The sequence below is a fragment of the Macrotis lagotis genome, chromosome 5 (genome assembly GCF_037893015.1).
Source record: "Macrotis lagotis isolate mMagLag1 chromosome 5, bilby.v1.9.chrom.fasta, whole genome shotgun sequence".
Lineage (NCBI taxonomy): Eukaryota > Metazoa > Chordata > Mammalia > Peramelemorphia > Peramelidae > Macrotis > Macrotis lagotis.
The window spans coordinates 12,675,343-12,701,873 of NC_133662.1; the positions used below are offsets into that span (position 1 = coordinate 12,675,343).

At 33.7% G+C, this 26,531-nt stretch overlaps 1 protein-coding gene across 1 annotated transcript in view; it reads left to right on the forward strand.

Moving 5' to 3' along the window:
• Positions 1 to 26,531, forward strand: part of LOC141523566 (dynein axonemal heavy chain 8) — a 412,522-nt gene that overhangs the window by 64,794 nt on the left and 321,197 nt on the right. Inside the window, exons 12-16 of the mRNA XM_074236848.1 lie at positions 7,395 to 7,541; positions 15,888 to 16,085; positions 21,360 to 21,436; positions 23,353 to 23,452; positions 23,897 to 24,016. Coding sequence (XP_074092949.1) covers positions 7,395 to 7,541; positions 15,888 to 16,085; positions 21,360 to 21,436; positions 23,353 to 23,452; positions 23,897 to 24,016 — 642 coding nt within the window. The remainder of the gene's footprint in view (positions 1 to 7,394; positions 7,542 to 15,887; positions 16,086 to 21,359; positions 21,437 to 23,352; positions 23,453 to 23,896; positions 24,017 to 26,531) is intronic.

Sequence of the window (26,531 nt, forward strand, 5' to 3'; positions counted from 1 at the left end):
AGTAGGTCAATTCTACTTTTGAAGGAGTTGGCATGCCTTTCCATTTGCCCAATTGTGTTTTAAGGGAATCATTTCCTTTTTGCATTTGTCCAATTGTATTTTTAAAGGATCTGTTTTCTTCTGTCATTTTTGTTGTAAGATGTTAATTTTCTCTTGTGTAGTGTTAATTTTTTCTTGTTTTTTTTCTCAATTTTTCCATTTGTTTTTTAAACTCCTTTTTGATCTCTTCTAAGAAATCTTTCTCATCTGGGGATCAATTCATATTCTATTCTGAAGTTTCATCCCTTCTACCCTCCTTTTCTGAGTTAGTATCCTTGGTCTCCAAGGTAACATTCAATAGACTCTACTTTGTATTGGCCTTTCTTCATTTTGGGGATGTTAGCTTTCCCAGGCATCTTGTGTTGGGAAGGGACTGGACCCTCCTGTAAGGTCTCAGAAAGTTTCTCTGGATCATCTGTGTTCAAGGTGTCACTTACCTATTCATTAGGCTTGGGCTGGATCTGGGCTCTTCTCATACAATCTGGGCTAGACCAATAGGGCTAGAAAATTTGCTAGAGGCTTTCTCTGGAAAATCAGTGCTGGGGAAGATCTGCTGGGCCTTGGGGCAAGATGTGATCAACTGAGATTATTTCTTTGTACTGGAGAAAGTCAGAATAAGGGAGAGGCTGGATCAGCTGATCTCTGCAAGTCATGTTGGAGATCTATCTCCCTGGCTATCTACCACACAATGGCTTCGGCTGAGGTTTTCAAGTTAGTTCCCCCCCTTTGGCCTGTTCTGGGGGCTCAGTTCTCTGCCCACACTCTCCCAGTGGCAGATCTTGCAGGAAGATGTTCCTCTCTGTTCTTCTGTGGGTTCTGGCAGTCCCAAATCTATTTAGAGGCTTGATTCATGTTGGTTCTGAGGGAAAGCCAGGAGAGCTTAAAACAGTGTCTGGCTTCTCTGTCATCTTGACCACAAGTTGAAGGAGTCCTTTCTTGAAGAAAGGAGGGGATGATCAAGCAAATGGATGCTGGAGATGAAGCATTGAGTTGGGCAAGAGTCAATGGGACAACTCAGCAAGAAGGTACAGAAATTCATGAAAATTAATAACATGTAATAATCTGGGAATGGTAAGGTGAATACAGAGTAAGAGAAACTAAAATGCCAATCTGCAGAGTTTATATCTTATTAGAGGAGAATAGGGAGTTACAGAAAAACACCTGAGCAGGAGAATGTATGTGATCTTTTTCTTTAGGAGGATTATTTTGTCAGCTATGGGCGGAGTGGTTTGTGGAGTTGAAAAAGTAGAAAGCTCAGGAGGCTGTTGAAATAGATTAGCTCAGAGATGGTAAGCGTATCTAAATCAGAGTTGTAGCTTTGTGGAAGAAGAGAGAATGGATGTGAGAGATGTTGTAAAAATAGAATAGAAAAGGAAAGAATGAAAATAGGAGATGAAATGGAGGTAGAGTCAAGGATTATTCCAAGGTTAAAAATCTGAGTGACTGAAAGGAGATAGATGTACAGACAGACAGGTAGATATACAGATCAGGGAACCACTTTGTAAGGGTGATTGGACATTTCCTTATTTAAATATCAGTTTTTAAAGCTCATGAATTAAAAAAATCCATTCCTTCTCTTGTGAAAAATATTGTACTCCTGTTGTTGGAGTTATGAACTGATCCAACTATTTTGGAACCATGCCCACAGGGCAATAAAACTCTGCAAGAATTTTGATCCAGCATTACCATTAGCAGGTTGATATCACAAAGAGATCATAAAACCAAGAAAATTGAGGCAGCTGGGTGGTGCATTGGATAGAGCATCAGCCCTGGAGTCAGAAGTTCAAATCTGGCCTCAGAAACTCAATAATTACCTAGCTGTGTGACCTTGGGTAAGTCACTTAACCCACTGCCTTGTAAAAATCAAAACCAAAAACCAAAAAAAAAAAAACCCAGGAAAAGTCCCACATGTTCAAAAATAGCTATAACAGCTCTTTTTTGTATTGGCAAAGAATTGGAAATTGAGGAGATGGATGAACAAATTGTGATATATTAATGTTAAGGGCTACTGTTTTTCTATAAGAAATCTTGAGCAGCCAGACTTTAGAGAAGCATAGAAAGACTTGCCTGAAATGATAGCCGCATGAAGTCAGCAGAACCAAGAGAACATTATACACATTAAGAACAACATAGTGAGATGATCAACTATGTCGGATGCAGCTCCTCTTAGCAGTTAAGTGATCAAGGACAACCCTGAGGGACCTATTGTGGAAAATTCTATGACAACTAGCAAAAAAGCAAACAAACTATGGAGTTTTAATGCAGAATAAAGTATATTATATTCACTTTTTCAAAACTTCTTTGATGTTTTTTTCTTTCTCTTGGTCCCCCCCCCTAGTTCTAATTCCTGTTTCACAACATAACTAATATGGAAATATGTTAAACACAATTGTACATGCACAGCTTTTACCAGATTGTTTTGCCACCAGGCTGAGGGGGAGGGAAATGAAGGTGGCAGAAAAATTTGGACGTCATACGATTGCAAATGGATAGATGTCGAAAACTAACCTTTGCATGTAATTGGAGAAATAAAATGAAATAGTAAAAAAGAAAAAAATACTGTGCTCCCTGAAACTAAAAAGCAGCTTTCTGTTGCATTTGAAAATTGTATTATGCTGATTGTCTTCAGTAAAATTGAATTGAAATTGTGGTGGAAGTAATCAGGGCATCCTCTGATCAGTTGGGATTCCAAGTCATGAACCTTTGTTGGAAAGAGTTCCCCCTCCCTAAGGAGTTAAACATGTTCCTTAGTCTCTGGCTGAGAGACAATACTGAGGGACCAAAAGTAACTTTTGTCTGATTGTTCCAACATTTATAGAGTTGTCTCCTGATGATTATTTGAAATGAAAAATCTGGGCATATATTTAGGGAATTCATAAAAAAATTCCTAGTAAAAATAAAACCAGAATGCAAAGTCAAAATAGAAGCCACTCATCACTTCAAGAAATTTCAAAGCAAAAAGTGAAGATCCTTCAAATCAAAGAAGAAATGTTCCAAAAAAGATAGAAATCTAATATCAAAGAACAACAGTCAGGACCATAGAAAACTGTGGTGCAAATATAACAAAGGGAATGAAAATCTTGGAATATTGTATTATAAAAGTTAGAAGATACAGGTCAACCAAAAATCCTGTAAAATGTAATAAAATCTTACAAGGAAATAAATGGAGAACTTCCAGTCATTCCTGATGAAAACACCAGAACCAAACGAAAAATTAGAGAGGCAAATGCATTTGAGCAAATACTAGAGGTTAAATCATAAACAAAAAGGAAAAACAGAGAGGGGAAAAAAACCCCAATATTTCTAAGGAACATTTTTTTTTAGATTTTTGCAAGGCAAATGGGGTTAAGTGGCTTGCCCAAGGCCACACAGCTAGGTAATTATTAAGTGTCTGAAACTGGATTTGAACCCAGGTACTCCTGACTCCAAGGCCAGTGCTTTCTCCACTACACCACCTAGTCGCCCCTCTAAGGAGCATTTATGCAAAATCATTGCATAAAATCTTAGCGTAGAGATTGCAATGACTTATGAAGAAAAGTATATATCTTTAACAGTTTGGATATTTATGTATGTGTCTGTATAAATGGTTGGTGGTGTATATATATATGTCAAGAATATTGGTTTGGTTTAATATTAGAAAAAATGCAAACAAGGGACAGCTAGGTGGCACAGTGGATAGAGTACTGACCCTGGAGTCTGGAATACCTGAGTTTCAAAATGGTCTAAGACATTTAATAATTGCTTAACTGTGTGACCTTGGACAAGTCACTTAACCTCATTGCCTTAAATTAAAAAAAATTTTTAAAGAAAAAATACAAACAATAGGGCATATTCAAGCAATATAATCTAAATAATATATGAGATGCAGAAAAAAGTTTCTCCTGAAATTCTAACACTTATACTAAAAATATTAAAAAATCATAAATTATTATTAGAGCATTATCTTCAAAGGAGAAAAGCTAGAGGTTTTTCCAGTAAAGCAAAGGTCTATTACTCACAGTACAATTTTTTTCTTACAGTTTTTTGAAATGTTGATTATAGCAAAAAGACAAATGAAATAAATTGAAGGAATAAGTGATGATGATGATGGTGGTGGTGGTATAGACAAAGGGAAAGCAGTTTTACTTCTTGCAGATGATATGACTATTTTGAGAACTTTAGAGAATGAACTGAAATTGATTCAAAGACTTCTGAAAATAGGATATAAAGTAAACCTACAAAAATAATCTACCTTTTTGTATATTACTAACAAAATTCAGTAGAAAATGATAGAAAAAGTAATTTCATTCAAAATGAGTATATAACATATCAGATAGCTGGGATTCCATTTAGCAAATATACACACTTTATAGAAATAATGACAGTCTTGAATAATTGGAGAAATATTAATTATACCAATAGAATCCTCTGATCAGTTGGGATTCCAAGTCATGAACCTTTGTTGAAAAGAGTTCTCCCTCCCTAAGGAGTTAAGCATGTTCCTTAGTCCCTTGCTGAGAGACAATACTGAGGGACCCATAAATCATTTTATAGATTTAATGCTAACAAATTCACAAATTACTTAAATTAAACTTGAAAAATAAATAAAATTAATCTGGAGGATTAAAAGATCATGAATATCAAGAGAAAAATGGGGGGAAAGGGGAGTACTTGATCTACAAAGCAGCATTTGATACTTGTTTAATAATAGAAAAGTTAATTAGAATAACTGATTAGGTATAAAAGACCCAATAGAAATCAAATAAAGCATTGTGTTAGAAAAACTGTAAAGGAAATTGACAGGTATTATATAGACTGTGAGAGGATAGGTAAAAGAAGGGACCATATAGCTCCTCCTATGTTTTAAGAACTAAGCTAAACCCATTTTTAAATATCTCATTTGATCAATAAATGCTATTACTTCCATTTTTAAAGGCATGGGAACTGAGACATTTAAATGACAGTTTAAATGACATTTTTGGGTCAGCTTTGAACTATTGACTTCTCTATACCCAGCACTTTCTCCACTGTGATATCAGCTACCTCAGCACAGGTACACTAATGCACTGTTGGTGAAAATATGAATTGATCAATCACTTTGGAAGTAATTTAAATTTATGTTCTGAAATCCTATAAACTCTGCATAGACTTTGACTTAGCATTAACTAAATTTATATGTGAAGGAAGTCAAAGAAAGAATAGGCCCATATATATGAGATAATCTATAGCAGCTTTTTTCAGAGAATTGGAAATAAAAAGATTGCTCATCAGTTGGTGAATATTTGACCAAATCATGGAAGATGAATGTAATGGCTATATTAAGAAATGACCTAGGTGCAGAATCCGAGGAACCTGGGAGGATTGGATGGACTTGGTATAGACTGAGGTGAACGTGGTCAAGAGAACAACTTACTACAGTGATTATAGCAGTATAAATAATAATACTGATCAATATGATAACTGATAAGATTCCAGAAGATTAATAATAAATCATACTTTGCATCTTTTCAGCAGGGAAGTGATGGACCAGAAGGGTAGGATGAGGCATATTTTTCATATATAGCAAAATATAGAGATATTTTTTGTTTGACTCTGCTCAGCTATTACAAAGATGGGCTTTATTTTTGAAAGGGAAGGCATAGGGGGCTTCAGGAGAGTGTAGAGATAATAATAGGAGCTCTAAGAATCATTAAAATTTATAGAAGAGAACAGAAAGATATTTTTAGCAGAAGATTATGTGGAGAATATTAGAGCTGCCATGGTAGATCTGAATTTGAAATAATCAATTTTGCAGGAAAATGTTTTCATTTTATATTCTTTTTGTTTTTTATTAAAATATTTATGTTAGTTGATATCAAGTTCAGTGTTAAAAAATAAATTATAAGTCAGCTGTCCATGCTTTGAACTATTCAAGCATTTTTCTCTCCCTTGAACTTTCAGACCATATTGCTAAGGATGCAATAGGGATGAGGTTTCTCTATTTCCTCAATCGTCTCACATATCAAGAGTAATCTCTGATCACAGAATACTAACCAAAGAAGTTCCTAGTGTTTTATTAGCCAAGCTATATAGAGTACATGTCTGTTTTCATGGAAAGTACTCCATGTCAGCAAAAGTTCATGTACTCTTTAATCTCATCAAGTTGACTAAGGAATTCACCAATTAATCAACAGATGTTTATTAGTTATTGCTTAGTGTCATGTGTGGGAATACAAATAGAAAGAAGGAATTATTTTCAAAAGGTAACTGATAAATTCATTTTATCAGCATTTCTCTAATGATACTTTCCATTTAATAATCTGATACTATGAACTGTCTACATAAACTTATAACATTTTGAAGACCCTTTGAAGATCATTTTATTCCAACTTCCATGTATAACAGAAAAGGAAACAAAGTTAGTGATAGACTAAAATCCAGATCTCCTTGATCTCTGCATACTCTTCCTTTCTTTGTGCTAGATTATTTTATACTTCAAAAATTTTACTATGGTTTAGTTTTTGGAAATCAAAGGAAAAATTATTTTTCTCAATTTGTTTTTTTTTAAATGAAATTTCCTTTGGGGTTGTTCTGACTGAAATCTATCCAAGAAACTCTCAACATATTCATAGTCAGTATTCAGGGTACTATAAGTTTCAGAGATGTGGAGGACCACTGAGTGGGTATCAGGTTGGCACCATGATCTTAAGTCCTGATTTTGATCATCTTAGAGGGGATATAATAGATGGACTCATTTAATAGTCATAGTTTTCTGTAGAGGGCCAGCCCCAAGGAGTGATATTCACATATACTTGGTGACTTTTTCCATCAAAGATATGTGTGTGGATTATTGTTCATTGTATGGATCTGTTGGCTCACCAGTGAACCCTGACCCAGGATAATCCGTGGCTCCAGAGGTGGTTGTAAAAGGTTTCTTTGATAGAGAAGTATGTATATTTCTAAGAACAAATATTGTAAATTTAGCCAGGAAATTGTAAACTAGGTCTCCTTTAACCCATCATTCCTGAGATAAGTTTTTGCCATAAAAAGTCTGTTTCCAAAACTAAAGTTGGTAGATTTTCATTTCCCAATCTTTGGTGTTTGGATATGTTTGTCTACCCAACCTGACTCTCGCAAATTCACGTCCAGACCCACACCAGAGCTATTGTCGGCAATAGTTTTACATAGCAATAATGGAAAATAGAAATAAAGAGGAAATGAGCAAAAGGTTAAAACAATATTTTTTTTTCTGGACAGAGTTTAAAAATAATTTTAGCAGAGAAGACTCTGGAGGAGATAAATTGGCTTATAACATCTTTTTATGATAGAAGAGATTTAATAGGGAAACTTTTCCATAAAGTGCTCACAATTTTTTATTATTATACTTTTTGTTGTAGGACTGCATTTTTCTTTTTAAGGAATATCAGAAGTCTTTTCATAAAACAAGAAAGGAGATTTTGGAAGCCTTGGGGGAAAAAACATTTGAAGTTTCAGAAATGTACATATTTGGTAAATTTGAAGCCTTCTGTAAAAGATTAGAGAAGGTAAGAAATTGGTAGTCATTTGCTAATCATTTTTGGGAGGATATATATTCATTTTTTCTCCTGTCCCTTTGACTTTCTTGTAAGCCTTACTGTTGTCATAAATGTCTCTGTGGTAAGGGCAATACTTTCTCAGCTATTGTTGACAGTGTTCAATTAACTAACCCCTTGAATGGGATCAAGCTGATTTGGATGGTGATGACTGCGGGTTAGAAAAATCAGGATAAATATTCGTGTGATGTACAAACATTATTTTTTTCTACATTGCCCACATAAAAGCATTGTTAACTCTGTATGTGTGTGTGTTTGTGTATGTGTGTTTAGTGGGGATTACTCTTAACAGATCTTTGGGTTTTTATAATACTACTCTCTTCTACTTGTTTATCCACTTCTCAACATCCTTTCTTTGGATTATCTTTCATATTTTACCTTTAATGCCTAACTATGAGTGTTTCTTCTTCGTGGTGCACTACCTGGGTTCCCTAAAAGCCCAGGAAGTCTCTTGCTCACCATGAGTTCTGGATTATTGGGGATCAAAAGCAAGTGGCCAGACATAAAGGAAAAATAAAAACATTAGTACACCAAGGAACATTACTTCCCAGTAGCAGCTTTAACTTCAGGGTTATTTTTTTATTTTTATTTTTTGCAAGGCAATGGGGTTAAGTGGCTTGCCCAAGGCCACACAGCTAGGTAATTATTGTGTCTGAGGCCATCTTTGAACTCAGGTAATCCTGTCTCCAGGGTCAGTGCTCTAGCCACTGAGTCACCTAGCCTCCCCAACTTCAGGGTTTTTTAGGTTTTTATGCCAGTTTAGAATACTTAGCCAAATAGCAATAGTCTGACCGAAGTTTGCAAGCCATGAGGGTTACAAAAGTTGCTAAAGATCTGGTTTTCCTGTAGGAAAATACATTTCTTGGTGATTAGTATTGTCAGAATATCCTGTGTTGTCTGCCTATAAATATCCAAATTAGTAGAGACCTCCTTTAAGATGAAATCAATTAGGCACATCCTGTTGTTACTATTAAGGAGGGGATTAAAACAGAGCCCAAGCATTTCTCTTTATATAACCTTATAGTTCTCTTTCTTTGACTTCTGAGTTTTATTTTATCTGGGGAGAATGTTTTTCCCCACAGATTCACAATACTTAGGTTCATCCATCACCTCTACATCCCCAAAGTTCTACTTTGGGTTCTTTTCTTTTTAAAAAAAATTCTCTCGGTAATTTTATCACCTTTCATATAGTTAATCTTAACTTTATTCAGATAACTCATAGATCTATATATCTATCCTCTGTCTCTTCTCTGAGCCTTATATCACCATCTGCTAATAGACATTTCAAACTAGGTGTCCAGTTATTTATCATTTCCATAATAGAAGTTGCCATGGTGTTTTGTTTTGAAAAAAAAAAAAAAACCTCTTTCAAACTTATTTCTTTCAAAGACACTGTCATTCTCTGAGTCTTCCAGGTTCATAACCTTAGTATTGTTCTCAATTCTTCACTTTCCCTTGCCATGCATATCCACTCTGTTCTCAGATATTACCATTGCTCTTTACATAAAATCTCTCATACCTCACCCCAAATCTTTATTCATATACCCCTCATTACCTCTCACTCTGATTATTGAAAACTACTTTCTAGTTGAATCTCCTTTTTTAAGTATTTGAATTCATTTTATATTTTTCCCTAATGAATATTTTTAAAATTTATTTATTTTCGAATTTCACAATTTTCCCCCTATTCTCATTTCCCTCCCCCAGCCCCACAGAAAGCAGTCTGCTAGTCTTTACATTGTTTCCATGCTATGCATTAATCTAAGTTGAATGTGTTGAGAGAGAAATCATATCGTAAAGGAAAAAGATATAAAAAGATAGCAAAATTACGCAAGAATATGGATTTTTTAAATTAAAAGTAATAATCTTTGGTCTTTATTCAAAATTCACAATTCTTTCTCTGGATACAGATGGTATTCTCCATCGCAGATACCCACAAATTATCCCTGATTGTTGCACTATGGAAAGAGCAAGTCCATTAAGACTAATCAGCAACCCCATGTTGCTGTTATGGTATACAGTATTCTGGTTCTGCTCATCTCATTGAGCATCAGTTCATGTAAATCCCTCTAGGCTTCTCTGAGTTCCCATCCTTCCTGGTTTCTAATAGAACAATAGTATTCCATAATGTACATAGACCACAGTTTGTTCAGCCATTCCCCATTGATAGGCATTCACTCAATTTCCAATTCTTTGCCACTACAAACAGCTGCTATGAATATTTTTGTACAAGTGATATTTTTACCCCTTTTTCATGATTTCTTCAGGATATAGACCCAGTAATAGTATTGCTGGATCAAAGGGTACGCACATTTTTATTGCCCTTTTGGCATGATTCCAAATTGCTCTCCAGAAAGGTTGGATACGTTCACAGTTCCACCAACAATTCATTAGTGAGGGGCAGCTAGGTGGTGCAGTGGATAGAGCACCAGCCCTGGAGTCAGGAGTACCTGAGTTCAAATCTGGCCTCAGACACTTAATAATTACCTAGCTGTGTGGCCTTGGGCAAGACACTTAACCCCATTTGCCTTGTAACAAACCTATCCCCCCCAAACCCCCAATTAGTGTCCCATATTTCCCACATCCCTTCCCCTTCCAACATTGATTATTGTCCTTTCTGGTCATATTGGCCAGTCTGAGAGGTGTGAGGTGGTACCTCAGAGATGCTTTAATTTGCATTTCTCTAATAAGTAATGATTTAGAGAAAATTTTCATATGACTATGGATCGCTTTGATTTCTCAACTGTAAATTGCCTTTGCATATCCTTTGACCATTTATCAATTGGGGAATGACTTGTTTTTTTTATAAATTTGACTCAGTTCTCTATATATTTTTAGAAATGAGTCCCTTGTCAGGAATATTAGTTGTAAAAATTGTTTCCCAATTTACTACATTTCTTTTGATCTTGGTTATAGTAGTTTTGTCTGTGTGCAAAAGCTTTTAAATTTAATGTAATCAAAATTATCTAGGCTGTTTTTAATGATGTTCTCCATCTCTTCTTTGGTCATAAACTGCTTTCCTTTCCATAAATCTGACAGAAAACTTTATGTTGTTCTCCTAGTTTGCTTATAATATTGTCTTTTATGTCTAAATCCTATATCCATTTTGATCTTATCTTGGTATAGGGTATGAGGTGTTGGTCAAATCCAAGTTTCTTCCATATTAACTTCCAATTTTCCCCAACTTTTTATCAAAGAGAGAAATTTTATCCAAAAAGCTGGACTCTTTGGGTTTATCAAACAGCAGATTACTATAATCGTGTCCTGCTATTGCACCTAGTGTATTCCACTGATTCGCCACTCTATTTCTTAACCATAATCAGACAGTTTTGATGACTGATGCTTTATAGTATAATTTTTAGATTTGGTAGGGCTAAGCCACTTCTTTTGCACATTTTTCATTAAATCCCTGGAAACTCTTGACTTATTAAATATGAATTTACTTACAATTTTTTAGCTTGTTAAGGTAATTTTTTGGAATTTTGATTGGTAGGGCACTAAATAAGTAGTTTAATTTAGGTACAATTTTCATTTTTATTAAATTAGCTCAGGTTGTCCATGAACGGTTGTTATTTGCCCAGTTATTTAAATCTGATTTTATTTTGGGAGAAGTGTTTTATAATTATTTTCAAAAAGTTTGTGAGGCCTGTCTTGGCAGATAGACTCCCAGGTATTTTATAATGTCTGAAGTTACTTTGAATAGGAGTTATTTTTCTAGCTCTTTCTGCTGTATCTTGCTAATCAAATATAGAAATGTAGAGGATTTATGAGGCTTCATTTTATATCCTGTGATTTTGCTTAAGTTGCTAATTGTTTCTAGTAGTTTTTAGTTTTTGCAAGGCAAATGGGGTTAAGTGGCTTGCCCAAGGCCACACAGCTAGGTAATTATTAAGTGTCTGAGGTCGGATTTGAATTCAGGTATCCTGACTCCAGGGCTGGTGCTCTATCCACTGCACCACCCAGCTGCCCCTCTAGTAGTTTTTAAGGTGATTTCTTTGGGATTCTCTAAGTACACTATCATGTCATCTCCAAAGAGGGATAGTTTTTTTCCTTCCCAATTCTAATTCCTTCAATTTCTTTTTCTTCTCTTATTGCTGCAGCTAATATTTCTAATACAATATTGAATAGTAGTGGTGATAATGGGCATCCTTGTTTCACCCCTGATCTTACCGGGAATGCCTCTAGTTTATCCCCATTGCATATTATGCTTTTTTTGATGGTTTCAGATAGATATTATTTATTATTCTAAGGAACAATCCATTTATTCCTATGCTGTTTAATGTTTTTTTTAAGGAATGGGTGCTGTATTTTGTTAAAGGCTTTTTCAGCATCTATTTATATAATCAAATGATTTCTGATAGGTTTGTTACTGATATAATTAATTATATGAACTAATATTGAACCAACCCTACATTCCTGGGATAAATCCTACTTGGCCACAGTATATTATCCTAGTGATAACTTGATGCAATCATTTTGCTAAGATTTTATTTAAGATTTTTGCATCCATCTATAATATCACGTAGATGAGTCTATAATTTTCTTTCTCTGTTTTGACTCTTATCCGCACCATATTGATGTCATAGAAAGAATTCCATCTTCACCTCTTTTTCCAAAGAGTTTGTATAGAATTGGAACCAATTGTTCCTTAAATATTTGATAGAATTCACTTGTGAATCTATCTGGCCCTGGAGATTTTTTATTTAGGGAATTCAATAATGGCTTGTCAAATCTCTTTTTTCTGAGATAGGGTTATTTAGGTATTTAATTTTCTCTTCATTTAACCTGGGCAACAAATATTTATGTAAATATTCATACATTTCACTTAGATTATCAAATTTATTGGCATGCATTTGGGCAAAATAATTCCAAATTATTAATTTAATTTTCTTCTCATTGGTGGTGAGTTCACCTTTTTCATTTATGATACTAGCAATTTGGTTTTCTTTCCTTTTTTTAATCAAATTGACCAGAAGTTTATCAATTTTCTTGTTTTTTTCATAAAGGCAACTCTTGGTTTTATTTATTAGTTCAATAGTTTTCTTGCTTTTGTTTTTATTAATTTCTCTTAATTTTAAGAATTTCTAATTTGATATTTAAATGTGGTTTTTAAATTTGTTCTTTCTCTAATGTTTTTAGTTGCATGTTTAGTTTGTTGATTTCTTCTTTCTCTAATTTATTCATGTAAGCATTTAAAGATATAATATATCCCCTGACAACTACCTTGGCTATATCCCATAAGTTTTGTTAGGTTGTTTTATTATTGTCATTATCTAGGATGAAATATTTCTTTCTATAATTTGTTGTTTGAGACACTCATTCTTTAAAACGAGGCATTGCTTCTTGGCCTTTTGACTAAGATCAAGTGTAAAATGAGGCTTTTTTTAGTTTCCAATTAGTTTTAGGTCTATTTCTCTCTGACCCAGTATTGCATGTGATTTTTATTGCATTATGATCTAAGAAGGATGTATTCACTATTTCTGCCTTTCTGCATTTGATTATTAGGTTTTTATGTCCTAGTACATGGTCAGCTTTTGTGTAAGTGCCATGTACTACAGAAAAAAGTATATTTCTTTCTATCCCCATTAAATTTTCTCCATAGGTCTATAATACCTAGGTTTTCTAACAATTTATTTATTTCTTTAACTTCCTCCTTGTTTATTTTATTGTTAGATGTATTTAAATCTGAGAGCAGGAGGTTGAGGTCTCCCTCCAGTACTGTTTTGCCTGGCTATGTCGAACTGTAACTCATTCAACTTCCCCTCTAAGAGTTTGGATGCTATACCACTTGGTGTGCCTTTTACTTTTACTCTATGTGTATCTCTCTGCTTCAAATGTGTTTCTTGTAAGCGGCATATTGTAGGATTCTGGTTTTAATCTACTCTGTTATTCACATTTATGAGAGTGTTTATCCCATCCACATTCAAAGTTATAATTACTAACTCTTTATTGCCCTTTCTACTATCTTCCCTCTGTTTGTATTTTTCCCCTTTTTTCACTTTATCCATATTCTCCAGTATTTTGTTTCTGAATACTATGAACTTCATTCCCCCCTATATCCAACCCCATCCATTTTTTCCCCTTTCCCTTTCTCCCTTTTTCCATCTCTTACTTCTGTAAGTTCCTCTTTTGTTACTTCTCCCCCTTTCCTTTTTCAATACTTGAAAGATAAGATTAGTTTCTTAACTGAGTGTGTGTATGTTAATATGCCTTTGAGCCAAATCTGATGAGAGAAAGATTCATGCAGTTCTCACTTCCTCCCTTTTCCTCCTGTTTTGCAATAGGTCCTTTGTACTTCTCTATGTAATGTGATTCACCTCATTAAATCTCCTCCATCCTCCCATTTCTTTACTGTCCTCCCTTTTTAGGAGATGTTGTTTTTTAATCATTCTATCAGAGTCACAGTTAAGTCAGGAGTGTCCATTATTTCTGGCTAAGTATATTCTCTCTAATATATTGTTCTTGAGAGTCATGAGAGTCTTTCACCCAGGTGGGAATATAGCCAGTTTTATCTTATTTGGAAAGCAGAATTTTTCTTTACCTTTTTTTTTTTACCTTTTTCATGTGTCTATTGAGTCTAATGTTTGAGGTCCAGATTTTCTATTTAGCTCTGTTTTTTTCATCAGAAAAAGTTGGAAGTCACCTATTTCATTAAATGTCCACCTTTCCTGTGAAAAGAAGTCTCAGTTTTCCCAGTTAGTGAATTCTTGGTTGCATTGTAAGCTCCCTTGCTCTCTGGAATATCACATTCCAGCCCCTTCAATCCCTTGATGTTGATGCAGCCAGGTCCTCTGTAATCTTTACTGTGGCTCCTTGGTATCTAAATTTTTTGTTTTGACTGCTTGCAGGATTTTCTCTTTTATCTGACTGTTCTGGAATTTGGCCACAATATTCCCTGGTGTTTTTACTTTGGGATTCCTTTCCAGAGGGTATCAATGTAGTCTTTCAATAATTATTTTGCCTTCTGGTTCCATGATATGAAGGTAATTTTCAGTCACTAAATCTTGTAATATTAAGTCCAGGCTTTTTTCCTCTTCTATATTTTCAGGGAGCCCAGTGATTCTTAAGTTGTCTCTTCTAGATCTGTTCTTGAGATCAGTGGTTTTACTGATGAAGTACTTTACATTTTCTTCTATTTTTTCGATGTTTTCGTTTTGTATAACATATTCTTCTTGTCTCATGAAGTCATTAGTTTCCACAGACTCCATTCTTTTTTTTTAGAGAAGAATTTTCTTCATTTACCTTTTGCAACTCCTTTTCCAATTAGTCAATTCTATTTTTAAAAGAGTTTCCCATTTGTCCAATTGAGGTTTTGAGAGAATTATTTTCTTTTTGCATTTGTCCAATTGTGTTTTCTAAGGACATGTCTTCTGGTTGCAAGGTGTTAATTTTCTCTTCGGTTTCTTTTCCCAAATTTTCCAATTTATTTTCAACCTCCTTCCTGATTTCTTCAAGGAAGTCTTTCTGGGCTGGAGACCATAATCATATTCTCAGTAGTTCAAACTCTGAGTTAGGGTCTTTAATTTTTAGGTAGTTTTCTATGGAACCCCCTTTCTGCTGGTCTTTCTTCATTTTCCTAAGATCTTATGATGGAGGAGGCACTGGTTCACACAGGTTTGGTGTTGAGATCTGTAGAGGCTTTGCTCACTTGGCTTAGTAACTCCAAATGGGCCGGCCAGCCAGTAGGGGATGCTGGCTGCTTTCTCTGAAGTGTCTGTGACCTTGATTCAAGGCCCTCTCCCTAGGCCTGGAGGGTGTGGGTGGTGCTGCTGTCTACTTTTATCCTTGAACAATGTGGACTGCACATGATGTAATCTCCCCTTTTGGAAGAATCTCTTTCTTTATCTCTTCTTGTTCAAGTTTATTGTCCACACTGTTGACACATTACTATTCTTAAGCAGAGATCTACAGAGATCGGTCATCACTCTACTCAGCATACTGCAGTGACTCCCTATGTTTTTCTAAGATTCAATCCAGTTTTCCTTTTTTTAGATTATAATGTAATTTTTTTTCAAATCTTGAGTATTAGCAAAATGCCTTGCATTTATTTAATAAGTGCTTAATAAATTATTGTTGCATAGTATGGCAGAAGGATGGACAGAATAGGAACAGATAATAAAATTCATCTATAGCCCTGCAGAAAAAAAGTTTGTCTGGTCTATTCCTGCTACTTTATTTCTTGCATGTGTATTATTTAAAATCCTCAATGAATGATTCAACATAAGAAATTTAGGCTAAAAGAATTCTTTTTTTTTTTAAATGAAAGACTGTTAATAATGAAACTACTTTCTTTTAAAGATTACAGAAATGATCATAATTGTGCAAACTTATTCATCTTTGAATGATTCTACCATAGAAGGAATAGATATCATGGCAATAAAATTCAAAAATATATACCAAGGTTTTAAGAAAAAGCAGTATGATATTCTGGATCCACGGAAGACAGAATTTGAATCAGATTTCTTAGATTTTATGGCAAAAGTCAATGCCTTAGAAGTAAGTAATAATTATTTTGCTTTTTATTTAGTAAAGATAAATATAATACTGGGCTTTCATTTTTTTCATAAACTATAAAATATATTACTTAAAATAGGTAAGAAATAGGTGTCAATCTGACCTGTACCTGTGCTTTTTGGGAAATTAAAATTTTCAATCATTATTTTATACATTTACAAATGACAGAAGATATATATATATATATATATATATATATATATATATATATATATATATATATATATACATATATTGGTATTGCTGGCAACTTGAAGAAATATAGTACCAAGGCCATATTTTAAGTTTCTGTTTAAAGCAATCTTATTTATTCGTTAAGGTGTTGACCTAATTTCTTTCATTCCATTGACTGATAGACTCATGGTAATAATTAGTAATTTGTATTTTCCGGATCCATGTTTAAAAAGATTTTAGAAGATATCCTTTTTGATCATAGGGGGAAAAAAATCTCCCCAGTTTCTATATCTGGATTCTCAGCTGCAAGCCTGAGAATGAACTGCCTTCTTGAAACTAATGTGTTATGGTTTCAGTGTACAACTATGGATGGAGAGAGAATGTCAAGAGAACCTGTAAAGCTACTTATGTTTGGGGTATGGATGAATTGTATTCCCTTCCATAGAAGGACATAAAGGGGCAAGAACAGTAATCTTTAGTTTCTAAAAAAAATTTTTTATTTATATTTTTGAAAAAAAGTGTTATCTAGTCCCAATAATAGCCTCCCAGCAGAATTATCCTTTCTTGTAAATTAGTACAGTTAAGCAGAATAAATGAACACATTGGCCATTCTTTAAAATATATCCCTCTCTCTGCAACTATAGCCTCTCACTTTTCTGCCAAGAAGTAGTAGATGTGCTTTCACATCAATTCTCTAAAATCATCATTGGTCACTGTGTAGATGAGAATATAGAAGATTTAATTTTCTTTTCTGTTATTGAGGTTATAAGATCACTTAATTTGCCTCAAAGCCTTTAAAAGTTTCTCTGAAATTTTCAAAGCCTTCATTTCTTATATAGCACATGAATAGGTGTTTAACAAATGTTTATTGACTACTGATAATTGTAGGACTACAAAAATGTGATCTGCTATAGGATATTGTTTGACTAGACCTACAATTTTCCTTCTTATATCTTTGTTTAGGATGCCTTACATTTATGTGTGTAGGATATCATGAAAATTTTATAGAATGAAAGGAGGCATGTGAATTGTCTGATTATAGTCTCTGGGTCATAAGTAAATATTTTTCTTAAGTTTGATATTTTTCCAAGTTTGCTTTACTTATATTTTCTTAACTCTGAAAATTTTGTCATCTTAACTGCAGATCTCTTCTGTGTCTACTGGGTTGGTCTAATAATCCAGCTTTCTTCTTATTATTATTTTATTTATTATTTATTATTACTAATACCATTTCTGCCTTTTTTTTGTTTTTTGCAAGGCAATGGAGTTAAGTGACTTGCCCAAGGTCACATAGCTAGGCAATTATTAAGTGTCTGAATCTGGATTTGAACTCAGGTCCTCCTGACACCAGTGCTGGTGCTCTATTCACTTTGCCACCTAGCTGCCCCCACTTTTGATTTTTAAAGTGGTAACTTTGGGACTTTGGTGTGAGACTTCAAGGGTGGTGATTTCATGGATTCTGATGGATAAAAGAATTTGTTATTGAAGTACTGACAAATATCTATCTGTTGTTCATTTGAAGACCTTAGGAGCCACTAAAGGCTGATGATTTTGTTTTGAAATCTATGGCAGTGGCCCCAATATTCACTCTGTGTTTCTCTGCTATTTTTGGGAGCTTTTTAGTACTGATCATTAATGAAAGTCAATAAATCTCAGAACCCCAAGATTAGGAAAGGAATATTTTCTTTCCCTAGTAATTGGGCAGAGAATAGTCTCTCTGTCCTCTTAATTCACTGTGTAAAGTCTCAGTCACAGAATTATTCCCCCTTTATCCATAGACTTTATAACAAATACTCAGTGCAATAAAAGTGAATTTATCTTTACCTGGTGATAAAATCCATGACACAAGAATAAACAAATTAGCCTTGTAAAAAAAGAAACATGTCAAAAAAGGTAAATTATTCAGGCTTATTAGAAAGAAATGGGTTTTGGGAGTGTGTGAAAAGTAGTTAAATTATTCAGACCCCATGGCTGTGAAATAGCAATGATCAGGCAAGATTTTTCCTTATAGATCATTCTATAAATTGATTGCTTTTGCTAATGAAAAGTCCCGGGTAGCATTGTCCTCTACATAGAGTTGGCTATCTAACCTGTTTTCTTCTCTTCCTTTCTTTTTAGTTTAAAGCTGTTTTGATTCTGAAGACACCAGGCAAATAAATTTGATCAGTCCTTGGTAGTTGCACAACATTAGTGACCAAATTTCTGTCATTCCTATATTTCTAAGGTGTCATTCCAAAACTTAAAAACTTTGCTCAGTAATGACTTAATTAGCTCACCTTCCCAATCTTTATTTCTCTTTCAAAGCACTATCTCTAAGCATCAATATTGATTATAAGACTCTTTGTTCCTTTAAGGTATTTAATTTATTTCCCAAAATTTCATAATTTTTAGCAATGATTTCCTTGTTCCTTCTGACTATTTCATTTATGCTCATATGAATCACCAGATCTGGGTAGTAGTCATCAGTTTGATCTATCCTGGAAGAGTGTCATCTCTTGATTGTAAGTCCCAAGAAGACATCAGCCCTGCCTATTGTTATTGTCAGACTGACAAGCGCTACTTCTCAGTTGGGAGGCCTCAGTCACACCTCATTCACCTCATTTCTTTTTCCTTCATTGAATGGTGTTTCCCCCAACAATATCTGTCATCTCCAGAATTTCCTACCATGACTCAGCTTATGAAGGAATCTCCCTCTGCTCTGGGATGGCCCAGTCTAGCCATCCTTCATTCCTCTGCTGGCTGTACTTCTGACTCTCTGGATGTGGTCAAATTGCCACTCTCCTTCTACCTCCTGTCCATCTCCTTCTGATGGATTGTCTTTTCCCATTACCCCAAAGACTTGAAACCTAAGGACAGAAACTGCTCATTTTTGCTTTTGTTACTTTTTCTAGGACTTTGCTTAATTAATGCTTACTGCTTAATTGTGGTTTCACATTGTTATTTTTTTGAAGAACAAGTGCTTGCTCTTCAGAAGTGCTGTGCCCTTCCCTTTGGGAAGATTGCCATATAAGCTTCTCATATTTCTTACTGAGATTAAAATCCCTGTGTCTCTTCTTCCACCAACATCCTCCTGATACATATTGGAATTCACTTTCCTTCATCAAATCCTGCTATCTTCTTTCTTTTTAAAGCAAAATTTCATTCTTCAATTACTTTTTCTTTTTTTAAGGAGGGAGATCTCCTTTTCCTTTTGACACAGCAGTTATTTTTACAAGGATAAAAGACTAATGTCATTTACTCTTCTATGTAACTGAAAAACTATTCTCAATTATTTCTGGAAGCAAGATTCTTGTTCTATTGACCTTTTGGATAGTTCCTCTAGGGAACTATCATTGAGATAACTATTTTATTAGTCCTCAGGTTTAGGGAATGTGCTTTCTGATTCTGCTTCATTACTAATAGATTTGAAATTTGCAAATTGTAACAGAAGTTAGAAGCAATGAGCATAAAACATGGGCTCACTGTGAGCTTGAGAAATTCAGTGAAACATGGGAGAATTTGCTTAAAGTAAAAAAAGTGAAAAAACACAATAAAACCAAGAAAACTATATTCAGAGACTAATTGCTTAAATAATGATATCAAAAGTACTTGAATTTCAATTAATTATAAATAATTTTCATCTTGGTTAACTGAGAGGGAAGGGGCTTATGAATATGGTATACACTATCATAAGTGATTGCTTTGTAAGTTTTGCATTTTTTAAGATTTTTCATTTGTTCAAAAACCTCAGGGTTTTTTGTGGAGGGTGGGTTAAGTTGGAATTATCATTAAACTATATACATATGTTTTTTAACATATCTATAGACATAACTTACAATACATATTGTAAAAAATAATATGAATTATAACAATTTTTAAAGCAAGTTAATAAAAGGAATAAATCTCTCCCTTTAACAACAGACTGAAATTTGGAGACTTATTAACTCCTGGTACTAGAGCTTGCTAGTTCTCATTGTCTTGTGCTGGAGAATTAAGGCATCTTCTGAAAAATCTGTTTGCTATTGACTTAATTTGTTCTCTTTAGAAATGATAAGTATTACAAAAGAAATGATTTTGTTTATATTAACTTAAACTCTATTTAGGTTCATGAAAGTAAATGTAATAGAACAACATATTTAGGGAAAGAATTCAAAATGAAAATAAAATGGAGCAAATTTTTAAAAAGAAACAGAAAAAAGACACTCATGTTTATCTAGGAGAGTGGATATTGGTATTAGGAAGACCCAGGTCTGCTCAACTGTTTGCTGTTCAGTCATTTTTTTTTTGACATTTCTGACTTTTCAGGACCTCATTTGGGTTATTTTTGGCAAAGATACTGGAGTGGTTTTCCACTTCCTTCTCCAATTCATTTTACAAATGAAGAAAGTGAGGCAAGTGTCTCAGGCCAGATTGGAATTCAAGGAATATGAGTCTTCATGATTTTAGGGCCATTGTGCCTCCCTAAGTGTTAAACACTTCTCTTATTTAAGATGTAGTTGGATCAAGAGTTTCCAGATGAGGGAAGTGAGATATCTCTTATGTCTTTTTTTTTAGGTTTTTTTTTTTTGTAAGGCAAACGGGGTTAAGTGGCTTGCCCAAGGCCACACAGCTAGGTAATTATTAAGTGTCTGAGACCAGATTTGAACCCAGGTACTCCTGACACCAGGGCCGGTGCTTTATCCACTACACCACCTAGCCGCCCCTTCTCTTATGTCTTAATATATAGTTCCCAATAATTAGTTTTTATTTGCATTTTCTATAATTTTACATTTTAATTATGGTTATATAGTGACATTGTTTGAAAATATTATTTCTAGCTATTTAAAGTTCATGATACTAAGCAAAATCTTAGAGGAATATGAGGTACAATAAAGTTACAAAGGCTTTTAATAGATGAATCTTTTATTTTCAGAATTTTCCTTGTCTCTTAAACTTCTTCCTCTATGGTTTCTGTTATTGGTAGCTTACATTTAAAGTAACTTGAAGTCTTTTAGAAATACTATAATGCTATAAATAACAGTGATCATTGTTGATCACAAAATAGATATTTGCTGTTTTATATGTATTTTACTGTATAGATCATATATTATTATCTTATCTTAGGTACAAATACAAACCTTCATGAACAGTGCCTTTGTAAAGATACTGTCTTCTCAACATGCTCTTCACCAACTTCAACGGTATTCATTAATAATTTAAAATAGCATAAATTTTAAACTGTGTAAATAATCTTAAATTTGGATGTTTTAAATTAGTTATGACATTTAGTATAATAATAATTTTGAAAGTTATGGATGGTAGTTATCCAAAAAAGTATAATATATCTTTTTCATTAACAATTTTAGAAGGGTATTTCTTTTCTTTTTTTTTTTTAGGTTTTTTCCTAAGGCAATGGGGTTAAGTGGCTTGCTCAAGGCCACACAGCTAGGTAATTATTAAGTGTCTGAGGCTGGATTTGAACTCAGGTACTCCTGACTCCAGGGCCGGTGCTCTATCCACTGTACCTCCTAGCCGCCCCATAAGGGTATTTCTTAGCATAAAAAATACAGCAAACACATTTTTAATGTCTTATAATCAATATTACTTTTATACCATACAATCTGAATTAGTCATATATCAAAGTAAATTCCCTATTTGCAAAAAATGGAGATAAATAATCTTTGATCAACTTTATACTTAATAGAATTTCTTTCTGATTTGTTCCCTTCATCTTCCTTCCTTCCTTCCTTCCTTCCTTCCTTCCTTCCTTCCTTCCTTCCTTCCCTCACATGGAAATATTTACTTCAAAATAAAACCACAAACACATGAACACAATGTGATACATAATCTGTCTTTTCCCCCCTTCTCCATGCATCTATCTGCGGGGAAGGGAAGGAGATTATATTCATAGTTTAGCTTTATTCCTTATAGACTCTTACTTGAACTTCTTGTTCCATGAGGATCATCTCTAGCATCTGAAAATAAGGACAAACAAAATGAAATAGAAACTGTTATCCCCAGATCCATTTCTTGGAGCTGAAGTAATAAAAAGGAAGCAGGAAAAGGAAAGTTCTTTCTCTCTAACAAGTTAATTTCATGGTGTCCTGACTGAGTGAACTGGGATCTTCAGTCTCTGGACACAGCAGTTGAGAATGACTGGAAAGAGCAGAAAAGCAGCAGGAAAAAGAAAAGGCTACAATTTTTTTATACTAAAATCAGTACAAATATGGTTCCCATATTTTCTCCATTTTATTACTGAAAGTCCTTGTAATTAACCTCTTTTTACTCCCTTTAGAGCCAACCAAAACAGGTTGGTGGCAACTCTCTAATAACTGTATGCATAAATCATGGGGAGCAGGGTGGAGGGAAAGCAGAGGTAGGAATAAGGACCATGGGGAATGATTTCAGTGTTCTTGTTAAAGTTCTCCCCAGTGGCCGCAACAAATGCTTTGAGAAATTTAGAGTTGATTTATCTGGGTTTTTTGTTTTTGTTTTTTGTTATGGGTCTGCCCTAGATGAGCTACTTGACCTTGAATAAGTCACAATCTTGAAATCTTTTTCTTTTTTCCAATAAATTCAGTATAACCTACTACTTAGTTCGAGGGGTTGGTATTAAAAAAAAATCTAGAGGTGCTTTTGAAAAGTAAAAATAGTATGAAAGTATGAAGAATTGTAATCATTATTATACATACCTAGCATTTATGTAGAACTAAAAGATTAGCAAAGGATTATTCAAACATTGTGTCATTTTGTCCTCTCAATAATATGGGAAGGTAAGTGCTGTTGAGGAAACTGAGGCAAATAAAAGTTAAGTGACTTTCCCAGAGTCATACAGATGTTAGTTTCTGAGACTTTATTTGAACCTAAGGCTTCCTGATTTCAAAGCCCTACCATACGATCTTGCTGCTAAACATACCTTGGAGGTTGATTTCTTTGATTGTTTATTAGTGGCAACTTATTTTGCTATTTTTAAAATATAGGGTTGATATGTACATCTAATTATGAAAGTATGATTTATTTAATAACTTCAGGTCACCTCAGTTCCAATAACAAATTCTTAAATAGTTAAATAGTAATTAAATAGTTCATGAAATAGTTGCATTTCAATTACTTTTAGGTTTCAGAAACTGAACATCCCATGCCTTCAATTGGAAATTACACATACCATTCAGCGCATTCTTCAGTTTTATATTGCAGAACTTGAGGCTACAAAAAAGGTAAGCATTCTTTTCATAATCGGAAGCTTGGAATAATGTATTCATGCAAAAATATTTACTTTGGAAATCTGATAGTGACTTTTAGGCCCAAGCTAATTCTTACTACCCTAGAGAATTCTGCTTGAGCCATTTTTATATTTTTGTGTATAGAAATTTGTAATCCAAAGGAAGATTATTATAGATTTTTTGTAACCAAGTGCTCTTTCTTTTATTCCCTCCTCAGATTTGAGGGTGGTGTATATATATGCATGTGTGTGTGTGTGTGTGTGTGTGTGTGTGTGTGTGTGTGTGTGATGATGGAAATTGAGTAAGAAGTTATGTTATAACATAGTTATGAGTGATCTGTAGGTTATTGGCCATAGACAGCATTGTTTAACAATGGGAAAATGAATGTGTACTATTATGTTTACCATCATATATTTAACCACTATTTTTAAATTACAGCGTTATCTTGCTCAAAAAGAAGACCCTCCCCTTGCCAGAAACATGCCTCCCACAGCAGGAAAGATACTGTGGGTGAGGCAACTCTATCGGCGGATTAGTGAGCCAATCAACTACTTTTTCGTAAGCTTGATAATTACACTGTATATATGACATTACTTTGAATAATGTTTTCATTTTCAAATATTTTACATTAAAGCTACTTTTCTTCTTGCTATCATCTCAAAATCTTAGCTTATATAGATACAGTGACCATAATTTAATAATAAATTGATGCATTATCTTGATCACATGTTAGAACAATTTTTTTAACATTTTAAAGTTTTTTAGTTCCAAATTCTATCCCTCCCCCCCCGAGATATGGTAAGCAATTAGATATAAGTTATACAAATGCATTCATGTAAAACATTTTTATATTCTTCATTTTGTACAAGAAGACCTGAATAAAAATTAAAGAACATGAAAACTAGTATGATCTGATCTTTATTCAAACAATTCTGTGATGTGAATAGTGTGCTTTATCCTTTGGGACTATCTTGGATCATAGAATTGCTGAGAATAGCTAAGTCAATCATAGTTCATCATACAGTATTATTGTTATGTACAAATAATCCAGGTTTTGCTCATTTTACTATGTATCACTTCATGCGAGTCTTTCCAGGTTTTTCTAAGAGCATCTTGCTTTTCATTTCTTATAGCACAATATTATTCCATCTTAATTATATATATATATATATATCAGTTGTGATATATACATATATATATGTATATATCACAACTGATTTAGCCATTTCCTAATTGATGGGCTCCCTTGATTTTCAATTCTTAGCCACCACAAAAAGAGGTACTATGAATAGTTTTTTGTACAATTATATACTTTCCCGTTTTTTTGATATCTTTGGATACAGACCTAGTAGTGGATTTCCTGAATAAAGACTTTGCACATTTTTGTCACCCTTTGGGCATAGCTCCAGATTGCTCTTCAGAATGGTTGGATCAGTTTACAGCTCCTCCAATAGTATACATTAATGTCTCAGTTTTCCCAAGTCCACTTCATTATCCCTCATTTTCCTTTTTTGTCATATTAGCCTAATCTGATAGATATTAGAAGTTCTCAGAGTTAGCTTAATTTTTGTTTCTCTAATCAATGGTGATTTAGAGGATTTTTTTCATGTTTATAGATAGCTTTGATTTTTTTCATCTGAAACTGCCTCTTTATATTACCTTGATCATTTATCAATTAAAGAATGATTTATATTTTTATAAATTTTGCTCAATTCCTTATAGATTTGAGAAATAAGGGCTTTATCAGAGATATTCTTACAAAAAAATTCCCCCAGTTTTTTGCCTTGCTTTTCTTTTGATTGCATTTGTTTTGTTTGTATAAAAACTTTTTAAATTTTATATAATGAAAACATTCTATTTTACATTTTATAATGCTATCTTTTCTTTGTTCCTAAATTTTTTCCTTTATCTATAGAACTGATGAATAAACTCCATGCTCTTGTTATTTGATTATGTTATCACTCTTTATCTGTAAATCTTGTACCCATTTTGACCTTATCTTGGTATATAGTATGAATACCTAGTTTCTGTTTTCCAGTTTTCAATCTTCCCAGCAGTTTTTGTCTCGTAATGAGTTTTTATTTCATACTGGATTTATCATATGATGATCATTTCCCACAACATAATATATAACTAAGCAATTCCACTGATCCACCATTCTGTTTCTTAACCAGTACCAGACTGTTTTGTTAATTACTGCATTATAAACTTAGTTTGGAATCTGGCACACCAAGGCCATCTTCTTTCATATTTTTTTTAAGTTTTTGCAAGGCAATGGGGTTAAGTGACTTGCCCAAGGTCACATGGCTAGGCAATTATTAAGTGTCTGAAGCAGGATTTGAACTCAGGTACTCCTGACTCCAGGGTTGGTGCTCTATCCACTGCGCCTCCTAACCACCCCATCCTTCACATTTTTTCAACAGTTCCTTTGATATACTTGACCTTTTGCTTTAATGATGAATTTTATTTATTTTTTCTAGCTCTTATAAAATTAATCTTTTGTTTTGCTTGGTATGGCACTGAATAAATACATTAGTTTAGGTAGAATTTTCTCTTTTCTTTTATTAACTATACTGACTCATGAGCAATTGATAATTTTCCAATTGATACATTACTTTTGTAGTGAGTTCACAAGAATTGGGGAGGATCATCTTTATAAAAACTATGCAACTATTTATATACCTAATGGTTCTGGCTATAGATTTAGAACTAGAATAAACCAGAGAGAGATGATAATATATAACTGCCTAGAAAAAGAAATATGTTCATGTGATTTCCCAGTAACCAGGAAAAATCTTAATTCCTTTTATAAGTCAAAAACATGGTAATTATTGTCCTCCAATTACTACCTAAGAAATTCTAACATTAGGTCACTGCAGTCTAGCATAGTACCTGCAGCAGAAGACTGGACATTCAGTCTGATTTTTGTTTCTTTGTCTTCCCTGTCCCAGGGCAAACCACTTAACTTATTTGAAACATATCTCTCAAATGTTTCCTCATCATATATTTTCATCACCTTACAGGATCATTTTAAGGAAAATTCCTTAAAGTATAAAGACCAGTTTAAATTTAA